At 49.9% G+C, this 16,866-nt stretch overlaps 2 protein-coding genes across 3 annotated transcripts; one reads left to right on the top strand and one right to left on the bottom strand.

Moving 5' to 3' along the window:
• Window positions 1-1,090: 1,090 nt before the first annotated feature.
• On the bottom strand, window positions 1,091-1,977 carry LOC147971591 (uncharacterized). Its single transcript, XM_087524037.1, has 3 exons — window positions 1,777-1,977; window positions 1,403-1,668; window positions 1,091-1,292 (listed from the first exon to the last, which is right to left on the bottom strand). Exons 1-3 carry the CDS (start codon window positions 1,975-1,977, stop codon window positions 1,091-1,093), a joined length of 669 nt encoding a protein of 222 aa, XP_087380163.1.
• A 10,805-nt stretch (window positions 1,978-12,782) lies between these two features.
• On the top strand, window positions 12,783-16,222 carry LOC125556056 (zinc finger BED domain-containing protein DAYSLEEPER). 2 transcript variants are annotated; one of them, XM_048718858.2, is made up of 4 exons: window positions 12,783-12,931; window positions 13,571-15,691; window positions 15,768-15,834; window positions 15,923-16,222. In XM_048718858.2, the coding sequence occupies exons 2-3, from the start codon at window positions 13,573-13,575 to the stop codon at window positions 15,806-15,808; spliced, it is 2,160 nt and encodes a 719-aa protein (XP_048574815.2). In that variant the 5' UTR covers window positions 12,783-12,931; window positions 13,571-13,572; the 3' UTR covers window positions 15,809-15,834; window positions 15,923-16,222. The 2 variants fall into 2 exon arrangements, with proteins under 2 accessions (XP_048574815.2, XP_048574816.2); XM_048718859.2 differs by having other exon boundaries at window positions 15,906-16,222.
• Window positions 16,223-16,866: the final 644 nt, after the last annotated feature.

Here is a 16,866-nt window from a genome sequence, read left to right as displayed (position 1 = left end):
CAATGTTGTCCAGCATGCAAGCTTTGAACGAGTTCGGTCTTGTGTTTTAGGGTTTTTTCACCGAAAAATCAAGAACAAAGATATACAATGTCAGCAACCAACATGCATGCTGGCCATGGTGATGCGAGGGTGTGGAAAAAATTGATTGAGTTTGGAGGTGAAAAAAAGTGGTTCAAAACTTGCCCTTCCGGCCTACCCGAACATACCAAATTGTACACTGTGTGTCTGGTTCCAAGCATAAAAACACTGAAAAATGTTCCATGTGCTCATGAAATTTTTAAAAAGATCACAAGTTTGAAATAAAACCACAGACTCAAAAAAGTTCATGAATTTGAAATAAAATCGCAGACTAAAAAATCATGAATTTGAAAAAAGGTCATGAGTTCGTAAAAATTTAATTTAAAAAATTATAAATTTAAAAAATTTGACGAATTTTAAAAAGTTCTGTGAATAAGTATAGGAAGAAAAATATTAAGAAATAAGGAAAAAAGAAAAAAGGCCAAACTGAAAAAATAATCAGATGGGAAATGCGTGTTTTTTTATTAGCATTATATTTCGATAAGTAGGAGGAACTAAGTTTTATGGCACAACAATTGAAGTAGCGCAGTGGTTACCAGCTTCACGAGTAGAGGTGGCTGTTGTGGGTTCGAATCCCACAAAGCTTATTATTTATTTTTTGAAGTTTAATAAAACGAAAGAAACAAATTGACACTGTATAGACGCCTAGGCTAACGTACATCCGTATATATCCAGCAAACTGTGTATTAATATGTCAAGGGACCATACTACCCTTTATACGTTTTGTCGGGGGGTGTACCAAAGCAGGTCTCTTTCAAGTGAATATTTCAACCTTCAGGATGTCCCATGTAAGCTGCTTTGCTTCCTAGTCCGCCCACTTTAATCCTATCTTTTTCGGCGAGTCACTGCTCATTAGCAACCTTTTTTTTGACGCGTTAACGGCGGGCTTACGCCTGCCTGAACCTTTATTGCCAACCGTCAGGGAGTTACATATCTCAGGGGGGAAGAGAGAGTACATGGGGATTGGAGGAGGGAAAGAAGAGGGAAAGACAAAATTACATGTAGCGAGAAGCTATAATCTCCCGGTAAGGTGAAACAACATGGAGCCCCAGTCCCGGAGCCTAATTTTCTTTTGAACATTATTACAGCGGTGGGACCAAAGGTTAAGATCATCCGCAGCGGAGCCTGCAACATCATGAAGCCCAAGTTGAATGTTCCGAAATACCTTGGCGTTCCTTCTCTTCCAGATATTCCAAAGAACGGAAAGCAGAATTGTTGGTCAGTTCTGTTATGCCATTCACCCTCCCATGCTTGAAGCAGCCCCTGCGGTGCATCTGGACAGAGGCTTTCAAGCTCCTCCCAAAGAGGAGCGAGGTGCTGGCACCCGAAGAGAAGATGGCTGATGGATTCGTCGTGGTCGCAGAAGGGGCACGCGGCCGAAGTGGCAATGCCCCGTCTGAAGCGTCGCTCATTCGTGAAGAGTCGGTCCTTGCGTGCAAGCCAGAGGAAAAGCCGGCATTTATTTGGGGCGTAGTTTCGCCAGATGGCCGGGGCGAGCGTGTCTGTGGGTTTTGCCCTCCAAACCCCGTGGTAGGCCAGCTTAGCGGTGAAAGGTTTCCCAGCATCCCTTGTAGTTCTCCTGTCAGCAACCTGCAAATTCAAGTTGACCGTGGCCAAAATAGTGCGTAGTTCAAGCAGTTCGCAATCGGCTGCGTGAGATAGCCTAGGGGTTAGGTTGTTCGAGGTCAAAGCGCGTGCCACTGAAGTGTGTATTCGGTTGGAGTGAGAAAACAGGGCCGGGAATTGTTGGGCTAGGGTTTGGGATGAGTGAGGTAGCCAAAGGTCAAGCCAGAAGGATGTAGTGGCTCCATTACCGATGCTGACCCTGGTAGAGTCCCGGAATAGGGCGAGGCCTTTCATGATGTCCTTCCAGATCGGGGTATGCTGGTTGTCTGACATGCCCACATCATTAGAGGCCGACCAGCCATATTTGGAGATCAAGTATCTGGTCTCTCCCGAGATTTGGTCGTCGTGCAGTTTGGAGATGTGTTTAAGTAACAGACAGAGGTTCATGTGTGGAAGAGAAAGAAAACCAAGGCCCCCATTGGCGAAAGGAGCACAAACGAGGTCCCAAGCGACCTTGCAGTTGCCTCCCGAGGTTGTTTCCTGGCCAGACCAAAAGAAGGCCCTACGGCGTTTCTCGATTTCCTCAATGGTTCCAACCGGGAGAAGAAGAACACTCATTGCATAGATTGGCAGGGCGCGTAACACAGAACGGACCAGGATAGCCCTTCCGGCCAAGGAGAGCAAAAGGCCCCTCCAACCGGCAAGACGACGATCAATCTTGTCAATGATGAAGAAGAAGTCAGCCAGGTTTAGTTTGTGAGTGGATAAAGGCAAGCCCAAGTAGGATTGGGGGAAGGTGGCAACTGGGCAGCCCAGGATTGCGGCAAGGCTAGTCGAGAGGTCGGGGTCGACGTGAATCGGGGCAAAGGTACTTTTGTGGAAATTGATTTTCAGCCCGGTAGCCTCAGAAAATTGGAGCAGGATGTTTTTGAGAGTCTGAAGCTGAGCAGCGTCAGGGGGGAGGACAATTAGCGTGTCATCCGCATACTGAAGCACGGTGCAAGGCATATCATGGTCGATCGGGTGAGTCAGGAGTCCACGGTCGGAGGCTTGAATAATGAGTCGTTTTAAGACATCAGCCACCAGGATGAAGAGATAGGGAGATAGGGAATCCCTTGCCACAAACCTTGGCGGCACTGGAACCAGGGCCCCGGCTTACCGTTCAGGAGAACAGCCGAGCTGGCCGAGGAGTTTAAGCTCTGCACCCAACGGCACCAGAGCGGAGGGAATCCTTGAGCCTTCAGGATGTTGGCAAAGCCGGTCCAAGAAACTGAGTCAAAGGCCTTGTGAAAATCTAGCTTAAGGACGATTGCAGGTAGCCATCGCTTGAAACAAGTTTGGACAATATCAGTAGCATGAAGAAAGTTTTCGGCAATCCCACGTCCTTTGACAAAGCCGGTTTGATCGTAGTGGACGAGTTGAGTGACTAGGGGTTGAGCCCCTAAGGACAGGCACTTGGACGTGAGCTTAATTGAGCAATTTTGGAGGGAAACCGGCCTATAATTCTCAGGCGTAGAAGCATCTGATTTTTTGGGAATGAGCACAATGTGGGCAGTATTGATGCTTAGAAGATCAACGGTGCCTGCATGGAACTCGTTCATCAGATTAAGGGGATCCGGTTTGACAAGGTTCCAATTAGTTTTGAAGAAAGACGGGCCAAATCCATCCGGCCCAGGGCTGGCGTCATCCTTCATGGCCCAAAGGGCGCCCTTTATTTCCTCAAGAGTAAAAGGTTTCAGGAGGTCGGAGGCTTGGGTTGAGCTGAGCGCGTTAGGCAGAAGCAGATTTTCTAGGTCGAAAGAAGTGGACACGCGGGCGCTTGTGCCAACCAAATTTTGGAAAAAACGAAGGAGGACAACTTCTTTGTGGGAGTGAGCAGAGAAGGTGGTGCCATTGTAAGAGAGAGATTTTATTTGATTTTTCCGATGTCTCGCGGACGCACAAATATGCATATAGGCCGAGTTTTCGTCCCCAAAAACGCAGTCCTTGATTTTTGCCCGTTGCCTCCAGTAGGCAGCAATGGCAGCATTGTGACGGTGGAGAGATAGCTTGACCGCAATTCTAAGATTCGATTCAATGTGTGATAGCGGTCGGGCCTCCTCAATCTTGTCTAGAAAGTTGATAGTAGCATGGCAATTTAGAGCTAGGGTTTTTGGCGAGCGATGGTTTGACCGCCACTTCTTTGCCATGTTTCTAGTGCGTTTTAACTCAAGGGAAAGAATCCCCGCAGCGCCAAGGTGGGCATGACGGGCACCTACGCTTGCCCAGTTTGTGGCCACCCTCTCATTAAAGAAGGGGATGTTTAGGAGTGATCGATCTAGGCGGAAAACTGTAGATTTGGGAATAGATGTCTTGGCCGAAAGGCGAATAGGAACATGGTCTGAGGTTGTACGAGTTATAGAGACTAGTGAAGTATCCGGAAAATATGAAGCCCAAGGAATGTTTGCAAGCGCCCTATCCAACCGAACGAGGATGGGCACGTCCTGCTGGTTCGACCAGGTGAAGCGGTGATCAAGAAAAGGGAGGTCCTGAAGCTGAAGAGTGTTTATGGTTGAGGAGAAGAGATGCGCTTCGCTCATGTTGAAGTGGGAGGAGGATTTGTCCGACGGCCTGAGAGTGATGTTGAAGTCCCCAATGATCGTCCAAGGGCAGGAGATGTCGGGTTTAAGATCAACGAGCGACTGTAGAAACAAGGGTTTTAAAACATGGTCGCACGGCCCATACACATTTGTGACCGCAAAGGAGAGATCGTCGGCCCGCGAGTCAAACCAGGAGGTTAAGGAAAAGGGGCCATCCACCACCTTGGAGCAAGGCAGAACATTGTCGTCCCAAGCGGTGATAATTCCTCCCGCAGATCCATTGGCGGGGATGGAATGGAAGGATCTAAGGTTGGGTGGTAAAAAAGAGATAGCCTTAAAATGAGAGATGTCTATGAGTTTTGATTCTTGCAAACACAACACGGAGCATGTAGAGGAAGATATGGCGGCTTTGACGTCAGTACATTTTTTGTGCCTACCCAAACCACGTACATTCCAAGAGATAATCGAGATGTCCTTAATCATTAATAACTGGATAGGCAACAGAGAAAAACCAATCTAAGGTAATAGCCAGAAAGACGACGTTACAAGCCGTAGCAGAGAGAACTAGGGTGCACATGGCGAGGAGAGGGGGGAGTCTACGAGGAAGAAAGAGCAAGAAGAATACTAGGCGGGGTAGCATGTTGGTGGCGCGTCCTACCGAGAGAACTACAACTAAAATTGTTGGGGGAGCTGCAGTTGCATGAAGAAGCCGGTAGGGGGGGCGCCGCCATAGATCGAAGAGAGGAAGGCTGTCACACATTGTCACTGGATGGCACCAGGTTGAGGTCGAACTCGGGGATGCCGCAGGCCTCCGCTAGCTGAAGCGCGTCCTTGCGAGGGAGTGGAGGCGCACCCTCCGTGGCGAGCTCCAGGAGCTCCACGGCCGGCAGCAGAAGCTCGTGAGATGGGGCCGCCCGCTTCCTTCCCTCCATCTTCTGCTCCTTCCTAAGCGTGGCCTTCTCAAGCATTGTCATGCGGTTAGGGTTTTCCCCCTTCCGGATGCGGGCACTGCGACGGGTGAAGAAGATCTTGGGCGAGGCCGCGCGGGGAGGAAGATCCGCCAAGGGGTCGGGGTTGGAGCCGGAGAAGAAGGAGGCAGCGGCAGCAGTGGTATGCCCTCCGGAGTTCCGTCCTCGAGCTGCATGGCCTGGGGAGCAGGGAATGGCGGCAGGCCACTATCGAAGCGCTCGATGGCCTGCATGACTTGCGCCTCACCGTCGCAGCCCGGGGTGAAGGCGCGGCCGCGGAAGTCATTGCAGATGACCTCGGCGTCCGTGAAGGGGGCGTGGGAGGGGCCGACCGTTGCCACCCAGTCGAGGTAGCCGATGGAGCAGGCCGCGAGGTTGGCGACGAGCAGCTTGGGCGAGCCCGCCGGGCTCATGGGGATGCGGTAGAACCCGCGCTCGCCACCGACGCCTTGGACGCGAACATCGTAAAAGCGCTTGAAGAGCTTGACTTGCACGGACTTTGGGCGAGCCGTGAGGGGAACCGCGCAGACAAGCGGCTTGTGGTTTTCCATCATGGTAAGGCCACCGGGCAGCTGCACGACCCGATCGTCGTGCCCCTCATCGGTTGGCGGCGGGGGAGGCGCGGAGAGGTTGGGGTCCATGCCTCCTGGGAAGTCACCGCCGTCTCCCTGACCACCACCGCCGTTGTTGTCGTCATTAGAGTCTGGCCCCGCAAAGGCAGGGTCCGGCGGGAGCTCTTGAGAGTGGATGACAAGGACAGAGGCGATGGCCCCAAGGCCAGAGAAACCATGGACAGGGATGGTGTGGGGGACGTCAGTGAGAGTGCGGGATTTGACAGAGACAAGGACAGCGGAGTAGTCAACTCCGGTCAGGCAGACCGGATCAATCTGGATTGGGCAGGCGAAGGGAACGATAGAGTTAATGATGGTGGGCATGAACCAATATTCGAGTGGGAAGTCTTTGATGTGGAGGGCAGAAACCGTGCCAAGGCGAAAAAGGAAACGGTTTTTTGTGTCTTCGTGGCGGACAAGGTTGACTGTGTTCAGAGGGCACGTGAGAGGACTATTGAGGATGGATATCTCTCTCATAGGCCGAGCCGTAAACGACAAGACCGGCCCCATAGGAAGAGGCCCTAATGAGGACAGGTGGGTTGCCACCCCCGGTTTGGAGCGCATGCACGGTGAATGCAAGCTTGGGGAGAGGGATGAGGTGGGTTGACGACGGCGAAAGCAAGGCTTTGGAAGTGCTCAATGGGTGTGTATGGCATGAAAACGTTGGAGAAATCGTGACAGTGCCGAGGCGGGGAAGAGAGAAACATGGATTGGGTTGCATCCGAATTGGTGGACTCCTCCCCCGATTCGAACTCAACCTCGTCTGGGTCCTCCTCTTCGTCGACGGCCGCATCGTCGACCTCTGCGGCTTGGGTCTGCTCCGGGAAGGAGAACACTCGGGGGGAGGGCGTGCGAGCGGGGGACAGGTCGAGCTCATCCTCGGAGGAAGCTAGCTCGAGCAGATGAAGTCGGCCATGGGAGTGGAGGGAGGGTGGCTGGGAGGTGGAGTTGTGGAGCGAGGGATCTGTGGTGCTTGCGAGGAGGAGGGAGGAGTGGGAAGGCTAGGAGCGGGCTGGTGATTGACAAGTGGAAGGGTGGGTGGAGGGGTAAAATAGCAGCGCAGCCATGCTGGGTGTGGCCCACCCGCCAGCATCTCCGGCATCTCACGGGGTCTCTACAGTCTCGCACTTGGTGGTCGAGAGCCAAGCATCGGAAGCAGCGCGACATGGCTTTGAACCTCTTGGGAGGGTTGGAAAAGCAGTGACGAGGAGCGATGGGGGGCTGCATGCTATAAGAAGAGGTGAGGAGGGCATGGGCATAAGAAGCCAAAGGGCTGGCGCACTCGGATTGGGTCTGCGGCAGCCGAGGCGGCATGGGGCAGGCGGTCTCGGGCTCCCCGTTGTCACAGCACGTGAGCTGCATGGCAGGAGAGGGGGAGGCCTGGTCCAGAAGAGGGGGAGGGGTCGAAGTTGACCACGGTAGCGGGCCCGCGGGGCGTGGCAGGACGCTAGGCGCAAAAAGGTCCAGCAGAGGGTGATGCGAACGGGCAGGTACTCGACGTGAGCGGGCAGGCACGCGTGGCCGAGCATGGCAGGGAGGCGAGGTGGGACAAGGCTGATCTTGCCTGATCAGAGGAGCATGCATGCGCCTAGCAAGCAGCGCAGGCGCCGGGCCGCTGGCCAACTGGAACCACTGCAGCGGGCCAATGGGAAGTGGGAGGATTCCCTCCGCAGAGACGTCCAGGGAGAGTGGACCCCGAGCAGCCGCGGCAGACGGCCCAGACGAGCAACGTGGCGCCCCAGAGAGTAGGGGTGGCCCCGCCAAAATAGGATCACGGGGGATGCTACAGGAGCTGCTGAGGCTAGGGAGGGATGCAGGTGGTGACGAGGGGAGGCCGGCCGTATTATACGCTCCCTGAGCGGCTAAATTTCGTGTTTTGACCCTTTTCTGAAACCTATTCGAGATCTGACCCTAGGTTGAAAAAAATTCGAGATCTGACCCTTTTGCTATCGCCAGAGTCCATGGCGGTAGGGTCTAACAGCCTACCGCCAAAGGCTTTGGCGGTAGGAAACATCGCTACCGCAAAAGTCTCTGGCGGTAGCCTGCACAACCCTACCGCCAAGGTGCTTGGCGGTAGGCACAAGCACGCACTGTGTTCAATACTTAGGAAATTTTTGACGGCAGGGCATGCAACCCTACCGCCAGGGTCCTTGGCGGTAGGCTGTTATACCCTACCGCCATGGTCCCTGGCGGTAGCAAAAGGATCAGATCTCAGAAAAATTTCAAACTAGGATCAGATCTCGAATAGGTTTGGGAAAATGGTCAAAACACGAAATTTAGCCTCCCTGAGCAGCAGAGATCAGGAGCGGCGTAGCACGCGGGTCAGAGGGAATGCATGCGGCTCTGACCGAGACAGCAGCGGCAGTCAAGGACGGAGGGGTCCGGTTGACGTATGCGGCAGAAGGGATTGCATGGGCCGTGAAAAAACGAGGCAAAGGGTGTCCAATAGGGGTGGGATTAGCTATGAATCGAACAACCAGCCCCTTGTAATTAACCCCTTCGAGCGACAGAATAAAGTTTGCAATACTACGGTTGGCCACAGTAAACGAGAATAAGCAAGCGCTAACTTGATGAATTAAAGGGTAAGCAAAAAGAGAGCCTATCCAACCGTTGAGCAAGGCCACCACAGCGGCCGGCGGCGGCGCGGGCACAGGCAGCAGCACCTCTAGCCAGACCAGCGTGGGCGAGAAGAGGGCGGATGCGGCGGACAGAGGAGAACATACCGGAGAGGAGAAGTAGGTGAGTGAGAACTCGAGAAGAGCCTCCCCCGGCAAGCGATGAAGAGGCCCGTCGCCATTGGTAGCCGCTCTCCGCAGGGCGTCGGGGGTCGAGGAGGCCAAGAACCCGCCACGGAGCAAGTAGCCCCGATGGATGTCGGCGTCGCTGGCGGCGGAGATGTCTCTTCCTGGCGCGATCCCACCGTACAGGGCAGGTTCGGCCGCCCCGGCGCCGGTCTCAGCCATAGCCAAAGGAAGAGATGGCGTGAGTGAGAGAGGCAAGCGCCAGGCCAGGCCCGAGGTGGCAGCCTGGCCGGCCGTGGTGGTGAGCGCCGTGGCCGGAGTGGCCGTCGGCGGAGACCTGGAGTCGCCTTCTCAGTCGCCTTCTCAGTCGCCCGTCTCCGTCAGCTTGCTCTCCGACCCTTTCCACTGTGCGGCCAAGAGGCAGCCTCATTAGCAACCTTGCTAATGCAGGAGGCTAATACGAGACATTGGGCAGACAGGGGCTCCTTTTTCGACAGTTTTGGAGGCAGCATGCTAAGTTGATTTGTCAAATGTAGTTAACAGTAGTTTCTCAGTTACTAGTGAGGTGTAATGAGGCTTTTGTATCGATGTTTGGTGAGGAGTCTGTCAGTAATTCCTACTTCTAGCTTCAGATAGTCCTGAAATTTATGTGCAGAGGTTCACTTATATTTCTGTTAGTACCCCGCGTGAAAGAATTACGTTTGGTTCAAAATGTTCAGACTTCTCAACAATGTGATGCACTCAGCCTTTCAGGGCGCTGCTAATCAGATTTATGCCACTTCCACAATTAGAATCCTCGTTTCCATCTCTCTAAAATTTCTGTTTATAAATTTTGGACCCGAATATCTAGTGCACGTCAGCTTTTTAGGCATGGCAAATTGAATGCTTTTTCATGGCAAGTTGTGTTTGCCACGGATGGCAAATCCGCGCCAGTTCATTTTTTTGCCAAAACATTCATGCTTGCAAACTAAATTTGCATCCTCGCGCCACTATAAATTACCATGAAAAATGTTTGAGTTGCCTTGTCTAAAATTCTGTTGTCGGAATTTTAGCATTTTCATAAAAAATTTACGGGACTGTCAAAAGGGTGACCCTTAGGGATGGTTTGTAGTTTTTGAAATTCATTGGCCTCTTTTCTTTTAACAACAACAGTATCAATAATAAATGGGAAACGCGCCGGCCGGTCGCCCCTCGCTCGCTCGCTTGTGTACGCGGAAGCGGACTGGGCCACACAAGTTTGATGGGCCTTCAAGCGAGATGTCCCTTTTCTTATGTCTTTTGCGTTAAAAAAAATTCTCTGCTTTCTTCTTCCTCTTGCCTTGTTGCTTCTCTTCTCTCTTGTTACACACAGTAAGCTCGTCAGTGCCGACGGCACAACTTCCTGCTACTTCTGTGAGCACCCCCTCCCCCAACGCTGCAAGCATCTCCTTCCCCAAGCACCTCATACTACTCCCCCGCCGATGCTACAACCAGAGAGATCTTTTGCTAGAACCGGTGACATTTTTTGTTGGAATTAGTGTTGCTTCTTCTTTTTTCCTGCATGTGTGCTACAACCAGCTCCATGCAACCGCAAAGCTGCAACCGGCACCTAAGAAAGCTAAAACCGTCTACGAAAAAGCTTCAACCGGATGTGGCGGAAGCTGGGGGGGGGGGGGCGGCCAGTGCTGCAATCGTTGACAGAAAAAGGTTCGACCTTATATGAAAAAACTTCAATCAGGCACTATGCAACGGAAAAGGTTGCTACCGTTGACAGAAAAGCTTCAACCCTAGATGAAAAAAGCTTCAACCAGACAATGTGCAACAGAAAAAGTTACAACCATTGATAGAAAAAGCTTCAACGGTAGATAATAATGCTTCAACCGATGACCGGCAATGGAAAAAAGCTTCATAGAGGCTCGCATTTCCACGGAAGCTACAACCGGCATTGGCGGGTGCTGGAACTGGCAAAGACCAATGCTACAATGATGCTTCGGCCGGCGATGGTGAAGCTGCAACCGTGCAATTCATAGCTACAACCCGGCACGAAAAAAAATGTGACCAGCGAGCACGAAAGCTGTGACCGATGACGAAAAAAGCTACAACCGTCGAGCACAAAAGCTGCAACCGGCAATAAAAAAGCTATCACCGACAAGCCCAGAAGCTACGACCGGCGTGCAAAAAAGTTGCAACCGTCGAGTGATTTTGTCGCCCAGGTCTGTTTATGAGAGCTTCCGCCTAGAGTTTCCAACGACCGTCTCGAATCCAGTTGAAGCTAGCGCATCGTGCATGTGATACTGTAGATCAATTAAGCTGCTTGCTTGCAAGTTAGCTTTGCACGTCGGACCTACACTCCGGCGATTTGATCTACGTTCTAAATCCAACATGGAGCATGGTGTCTGGCGAGTGCGGGCGGCGCGGCTAGTCGAGGACAAGCACCGGCGGGCGCCAGTGGCCGGCAAGAGCGGGCGGCGCGTTGGACCGGCGAGCTGTGCGGGGTTCTTTTTCTTTTTTGCTTGTGTTCAGATCAGAGGTTCACGACCAGGAGACAAGGAAATCTAACGACGCAGGATGCGAAAGTGCCTTTCTGCTCCCGAGCTCATTTGAGCTCGGTGAACAGTAAAATCAAAAAAAATCGAAAAAATTCAAAAAATTCCAAATTTTTTTTGGTAGAAACATTGACAAAAGTTTTAAGTGCTTGCAAAAATTCATCATGAAATCACATTCCTGTAAGGCGTGGCAAAAAAAACAAATTCAGTGCTCCAAAATGCTGTTGAAAGTAGCTTTTTCAGAGTACTGATTTTGTTTTTTTTGCCACGCCTTCTAGAAATGTGATTTCATGATGAATTTTTACAAGCACTTAAATTTTTTGTCAATGTTTCTTCCCAAAAAAATTGTTTTTTTTTGAATTTCTTTTGATTTATTTTTGATTTTACTGTTCACCCGGGCTCATTTGAGCTCGGGTGCAGAAACTCCACATCCTGCAGAATGCCTTTAATCCAACGTACACGCGCTGACCGGCCGAAATTTGGGCCGGTCCGCCGGCGCGTATCATTGCCCATAATAAATCAGCTAAAGATTTCGGTTACAGCTGTCTGAACAAGGCGTCACTAGGAAACACATGCACGGCGAAACAAAGAAATGTCACTAGAAAATCATGTACACTGCTTGCAAGTGAATCGATTAGATTGTGAGCAATGCCGTGAGCTTTTATTCCCAAAAAGTCGCGCGTCTATCGATTTTGTGTCCGTATGTGTGCCATTATTGGCTAATAGACCTATGCGACCGCTTTTATAATAACAATCTTAATAGCCCGTAAACATATGTTTAACGTATGCACAGTGCCGTATATTTCACAATGGTACTAATTTTTTTTATTTTTTCCACTGAATAAAATGTTTATTTTGAATAATGAAATCCAAAATTATGAAAGTAAAATATGTTTGCACTTGTTTTTAGATCAAAATTCGTGTGCAGGCTGTCACCGACAAGGTCGGGTCTGTGGCTTGTCTTTGGTGACAGTGGTGGTCGTTCGGCAGTCCAGGGGCTTCAATGTCTCTACTCTTACAAAAAACCGAGTTGATGATGATAGTGTGTCTGCCATCTTATAATATAGACCGTCTGATCTATATCTGACGGATAGAAAGCAAACTATGACAATTTTATAAAAAATACCCGCACCTCTCTCCACATTTACAGATAAGGCCTTGCCTCGTTCATCGTTATCTCCCACAACCTCATTGCTGAGCAATTAAAAAAGGAAGTCTCTGGAACAATCTGGTATGGTGGCTGCTGGCATCGCCATCCATCCCCATGCCTCCGCCCAGTCCGACCACCAGTCACCGCCACACCCAACTTCTCCTCACCTTATCTCTCATCTTTTTCGGGATATCATTTTCTCGATGAAATTCTCGAGATATCATTTTTTCGATGAAATTCTCGAGATATCATTAATTTTTACATATGAGATTATTCCTGTATGAGTCAATCACAACATGTGTTTTGTAAAAAAATGCATCTTGATGTTTCGTGCAATGCACGGGCATCTTGTTAGTAGTTTTTGTTTTTTGAGAATTCAATGTAGACTTTTTTACGCAAAGAAATACTCTAGAAACAAATCCATCCACTCGGCCGAAACGTCCCGCCTTTTCGGGTATGGCCTGTCTACATGGTAAGCCCAGTAGCCCATATGGCATGAGGCGCAGCGATTGCGCGCGGAAAAGCGGCGCGAAAGGCTCTCTCCTTTTTCACTTCTCCCTCCACGGCCCCCTCTCTTCCGCCGCCGAGGTAAAAAGAAAGAAGGCAACAAAAATCTCAATCCCCTCTTGGTCTCATCCTCCCCGAAGGCGCAGAAGAAACACGGCAGCGATCGTAATCCAGCTCTACTCTGACCTGCCGCCTCCCGGCCAGCGGTATGCGCCTTCTGGAATTCTTGCTCCGTTTCTTCTCTGTAGATAATGCTGTCAGCCTGTCACCCATGACTGGTTTTCTCGGTAGATTTTGCCCTTTCCTGTTCGTTTGATATGTGCGTCAGATCTGATTGGTCAACTTGCCACGGATAAAATTGCATCTCCCGACCTGTGTACATATGGATCAACAATGTCATTCTCGCATATGGCTCGGCAGGGAGGAGAGAGAAAGAGGGGGCGGGGGGGGGGGGGGGGGGGATGAAAAATGGTACCGATGGCATCAGTACCATTAATTAGAAGCAGCAACGAAATTCCATTTGATCAGTTTGAATGGCATCGGTGGTTTCTGTTGCGCTCCCATTGTTCTTCTACTCCCTCCGTTCTGATTTACTTGTCGTGATTTTAGTTCAAATTTGAACTAAAATCACGACAATTAAATCGGAACGGAGGGAGTAACTGTTATCCCCTAAGTCCAAACTCGGTCTCTCGATCCATTTTTACAGTAATCGACCATTTGCTAATTTGTTTGCTTAAAGTTCCACAGAGAACTTGTTCAAAATTATAAGGGAATGCTGAAATATCAACACGCATTTTTTTTCAAATGGCTAAATTTTTACTGGTTCTACCTTTTCTTATGCCTAGGCATGGAACAGGAAGTTAGCAGTGACAAAAACATGGTGGCACAAGACCACAACAATGGCAGCCACCCCCGCACAAACCCGAAAAGGCTCCGATCGAAGGCGTGGGAAGACTTCACACCCATCTACGTTGGTGGGAAGGTCGCGAAGGCTGAGTGCATGCATTGCCACCTGGTCTTCAATAGCAACAGCACAAATGGCACTAGCAACCTGCTTAAGCACCAAGCCATGTGCGGCCCCCGGGCCCAGAAGAGGCCAACACAACGGAAGAGTACAGCAGCAGCTGGCTCTGATCCGACGCAGAAGAAGCTATCGTTCTTTCCCACTAGCAAGAAGAAATGCTTGGGCACAGCAGATGCAAGGCCTGAGAAGAAGGATCTTGTTTTGCTTCACAATGACACTAATTGGAAGAGCCATGAGGGTAATCAGAATGGGTCTCATGAGGAACTTGGATCGCCTGAGCAGAATGATCTTGCCTTGCCTGATGTTCCCACTGACAGAAATACAAAGAGTCAACAAGTTGATCAAAATGGGTCTCATGACGAACTAGCTACAGCTGAGCAGGAAAATGATGCCTTCCCTGACAATCCCATCAACAAGAATGTAAAGAATCAGTCCCATGAGGAACTTGCATTGCCTGAACACGAGGCCATTCCTACTGCCATAAAACTGAAGAATCAGGATGTTGGTCAGGATGGATCCCATGGTGAGCTTGTTAGGAAATTGGCCTTGCACGGTTACCTGCCCTCGATGATGGACCATGGAGGACTCAGGAAGTCTGTGGATTTCTTGAATCCCGTGGTCAAGATGCCATCCTATGCTGACTTGATATCTACATTTTTGGATTTGTTCGACAATGAAAAGGCCAAGCTGAAGGAGAAGCTTGCAGCCCTTCGCAGTCGGGTATGCTTGAGTGCTTACGTTTGGCACTACGATCCAGTCTCAGCTTTCTTGTGCTTGAGTGTTCATTACATTGATGATGAATGGGAGAGGCAACAAAAGATCATCACATTTCGTGCCATGGATACTATTTGCAATGCAGAAGAACTGGGTGAAGCCATATTGCTGGCCATCCGAGATTGGGGTCTTTGTGGAAAAGTTTTCAGCATTGTACTGGATGATGCATTTATTGATGATTCAGTGGCTTCAAGTGTCAAAGCACAGCTCATGAAAGAGAACTCAACCTTTGCAAACCAGAGCTTGTTTGTGGTGCGTCGTGGAACTCATTTACTTGATCAGGTTATTCAGGTGGGGCTGGATGAACTTGAAAAAATCATGGAGAAATCAGCAAACTGTTCTAAACCTATGATGGGTCCTAAGTCGTCTGCAGTGCGGTATCCCAACTACAAATACGCACCATCTCAGGAAGACTGGGGCGAAGCGCGTAAGATGTGTGAGACCTTGGAAGAGTTTCATCAGTACATGGACACAAGCAAGAGTCTTCGTGGTCCAGTGCACTTGTTTGATGCGATTAGGGATGTGAAGCATGATTTGCGTCGTGGGGTTAAGAGCTATGTGGATGGATCATTTTCCAATATGCTAAAGAAGATGCAGCAGAAGTTCAAGAAATATTGGAAACTCTGTTGCTTACATTTATGTATGACTATAGCCATGGATCCTTCATATGGCCTGAAACACATCAAGTCTAGGAGCGGTTACCTCTGTAAAAATGACAAAGATGGCTATAAAAAGGATGTCCATGATACATTGCTCAGTCTCTTCTATGAATATTCTGGTCAGGTGGAAGACCCTAGCTGCACTTCTGGGTCCAAAACTAGCAAGGAAACTGTTATCATTGAAGATGGTATGAATGAAGATGATGCGCCATTTGCATGCTGTGGCGATTATGGAGACAAATGTAATAAGGCGCGACCGATGATAGAACTTGACCAGTACTTGCATGAGCCAAGCTACTGTAGAGGCCAGACGAGTGTTCTTCAGTGGTGGAAGGAACATAACCTGACTTATCCTACAATTGCTCGGATGGCACGTGATATATTGGCTATGCCATACAGATGCGATTATGAGGTAGCAACAACGACTGCCGGACTTGCAATTTGTGAGTCAGGTCATAAGCACTGGGTTGAGCAGCTTGTCTGTACTCAAGATTGGCTCGGACCTAACCGTACGTTCTACTCTCTCGCTTTTCTCATTGATGTCCTGTCACGTTCTCGTATTAACCATACATTGTGTAACCCTAGGTTCTGCAAGCAAGGTCTCAACCAGCGATCTTTCGGACTGAGTACTTGGGCCTTCTTAATCTTCCATGTAAGACCCTTTTCAAATTTACACATGGCAATCCGATTCAGAACTAGTAGTACTAAGCTATGGCTCAACAGTTACCTTTCTGATGCAGGATCCTGTTTATCTTTTTGGAAGGAGACGCCGGATTCAAAGACGAGAAATGTGTGAAGGGCGACATTTGTTTAGACGGTTTTAGGGAATGCGTCCTGTTATCACTTAGCAGCTATGATTATGAGTAGTTTTAGACATTTAGTTACTGATGATGGTGGAGGTGTAATGGCGCTTTTGTACGTATGTGCCATGGACTGGGGAGCCTATCAGTAATTTCCACTTCTAGTTTTCAGATACTTTGTCAACATCTCATCCAATGATACCTGATCATGATGTTCATATGCCCAACTATATATACTACTGCCATCTTCTAGTGCTTGCAGCACATTCCTCTACCCTCGAGTCCTCTTCTGGTGCTCCCTTTTTTTTGCAATTTCTGGCACGGGTTTGATTGATTTGTTGGTCAAAAAAGCGGAGGCTTTTGTCTCAACAATGATACACCACCACCCCGCCCTTTTTGAGCAACGCACGCCGCAGCTAATCAGGCTTTCGCCACTTCACTTAATCATGAGCCAGGATGCATGGGATCACAACTCTAGCTAGATCACCAATTAATCACCCCACACCAACGCACGCAACTGTAAGATCTGGATCTGGAACATCTCAAGGGACCAGGCACGCACAGAAGTTACCAGCTGGATAACAGACACATCTTCGCGCGTCGCGGCTCGGGCTCGAACCGAACCGCGACGCGCGACTGGCACAAATGTCCTGATGATCGCATAGATAACATGTCTGGAATACTATTTTCAGAGGTTGGGATTGGCCTCCCGGGCTAAAACTAAGCGCGATCACTGGCCTGCTGCACTGGCCGTGGCCTGTGGATCCGGATCTCAGTACAATCAGCACCAGTTCTTTATTAGCTCAGCTTCAGTTTCAGTTGTTCCAAATGCAGAGACTGGCCGTGACCCTGACCCTGACCCTTGTGCGGCGTGCGGGACAGCA

This window comes from Triticum urartu, chromosome 5A (assembly GCF_056163025.1).
Source record: "Triticum urartu cultivar PI428250 chromosome 5A, HENAU_Tu73, whole genome shotgun sequence".
Taxonomy (NCBI): Eukaryota; Viridiplantae; Streptophyta; class Magnoliopsida; order Poales; family Poaceae; genus Triticum; species Triticum urartu.
Note: the sequence above shows the minus strand (reverse complement) of the source record. Positions and strands in the feature narration are given on the sequence as shown.

Bases quoted from the DNA above. Each gene is read 5' to 3' on its own strand.
- LOC125556056 (XM_048718858.2), top strand. From the start codon at position 13,573: ATGGAACAGGAAGTTAGCAGTGACAAAAACATGGTGGCACAAGACCAC. The intron at 15,692-15,767 runs GTACGTTCTACT...GTGTAACCCTAG, and splicing joins AGATTGGCTCGGACCTAACC to GTTCTGCAAGCAAGGTCTCA.
- LOC147971591 (XM_087524037.1), bottom strand. From the start codon at position 1,977: ATGTCAGACAACCAGCATACCCCGATCTGGAAGGACATCATGAAAGGC. The intron at 1,669-1,776 runs GCACGCGCTTTG...TTGAATTTGCAG, and splicing joins ACCGAATACACACTTCAGTG to GTTGCTGACAGGAGAACTAC. The intron at 1,293-1,402 runs GTGCCAGCACCT...GAACTGACCAAC, and splicing joins ATCAGCCATCTTCTCTTCGG to AATTCTGCTTTCCGTTCTTT.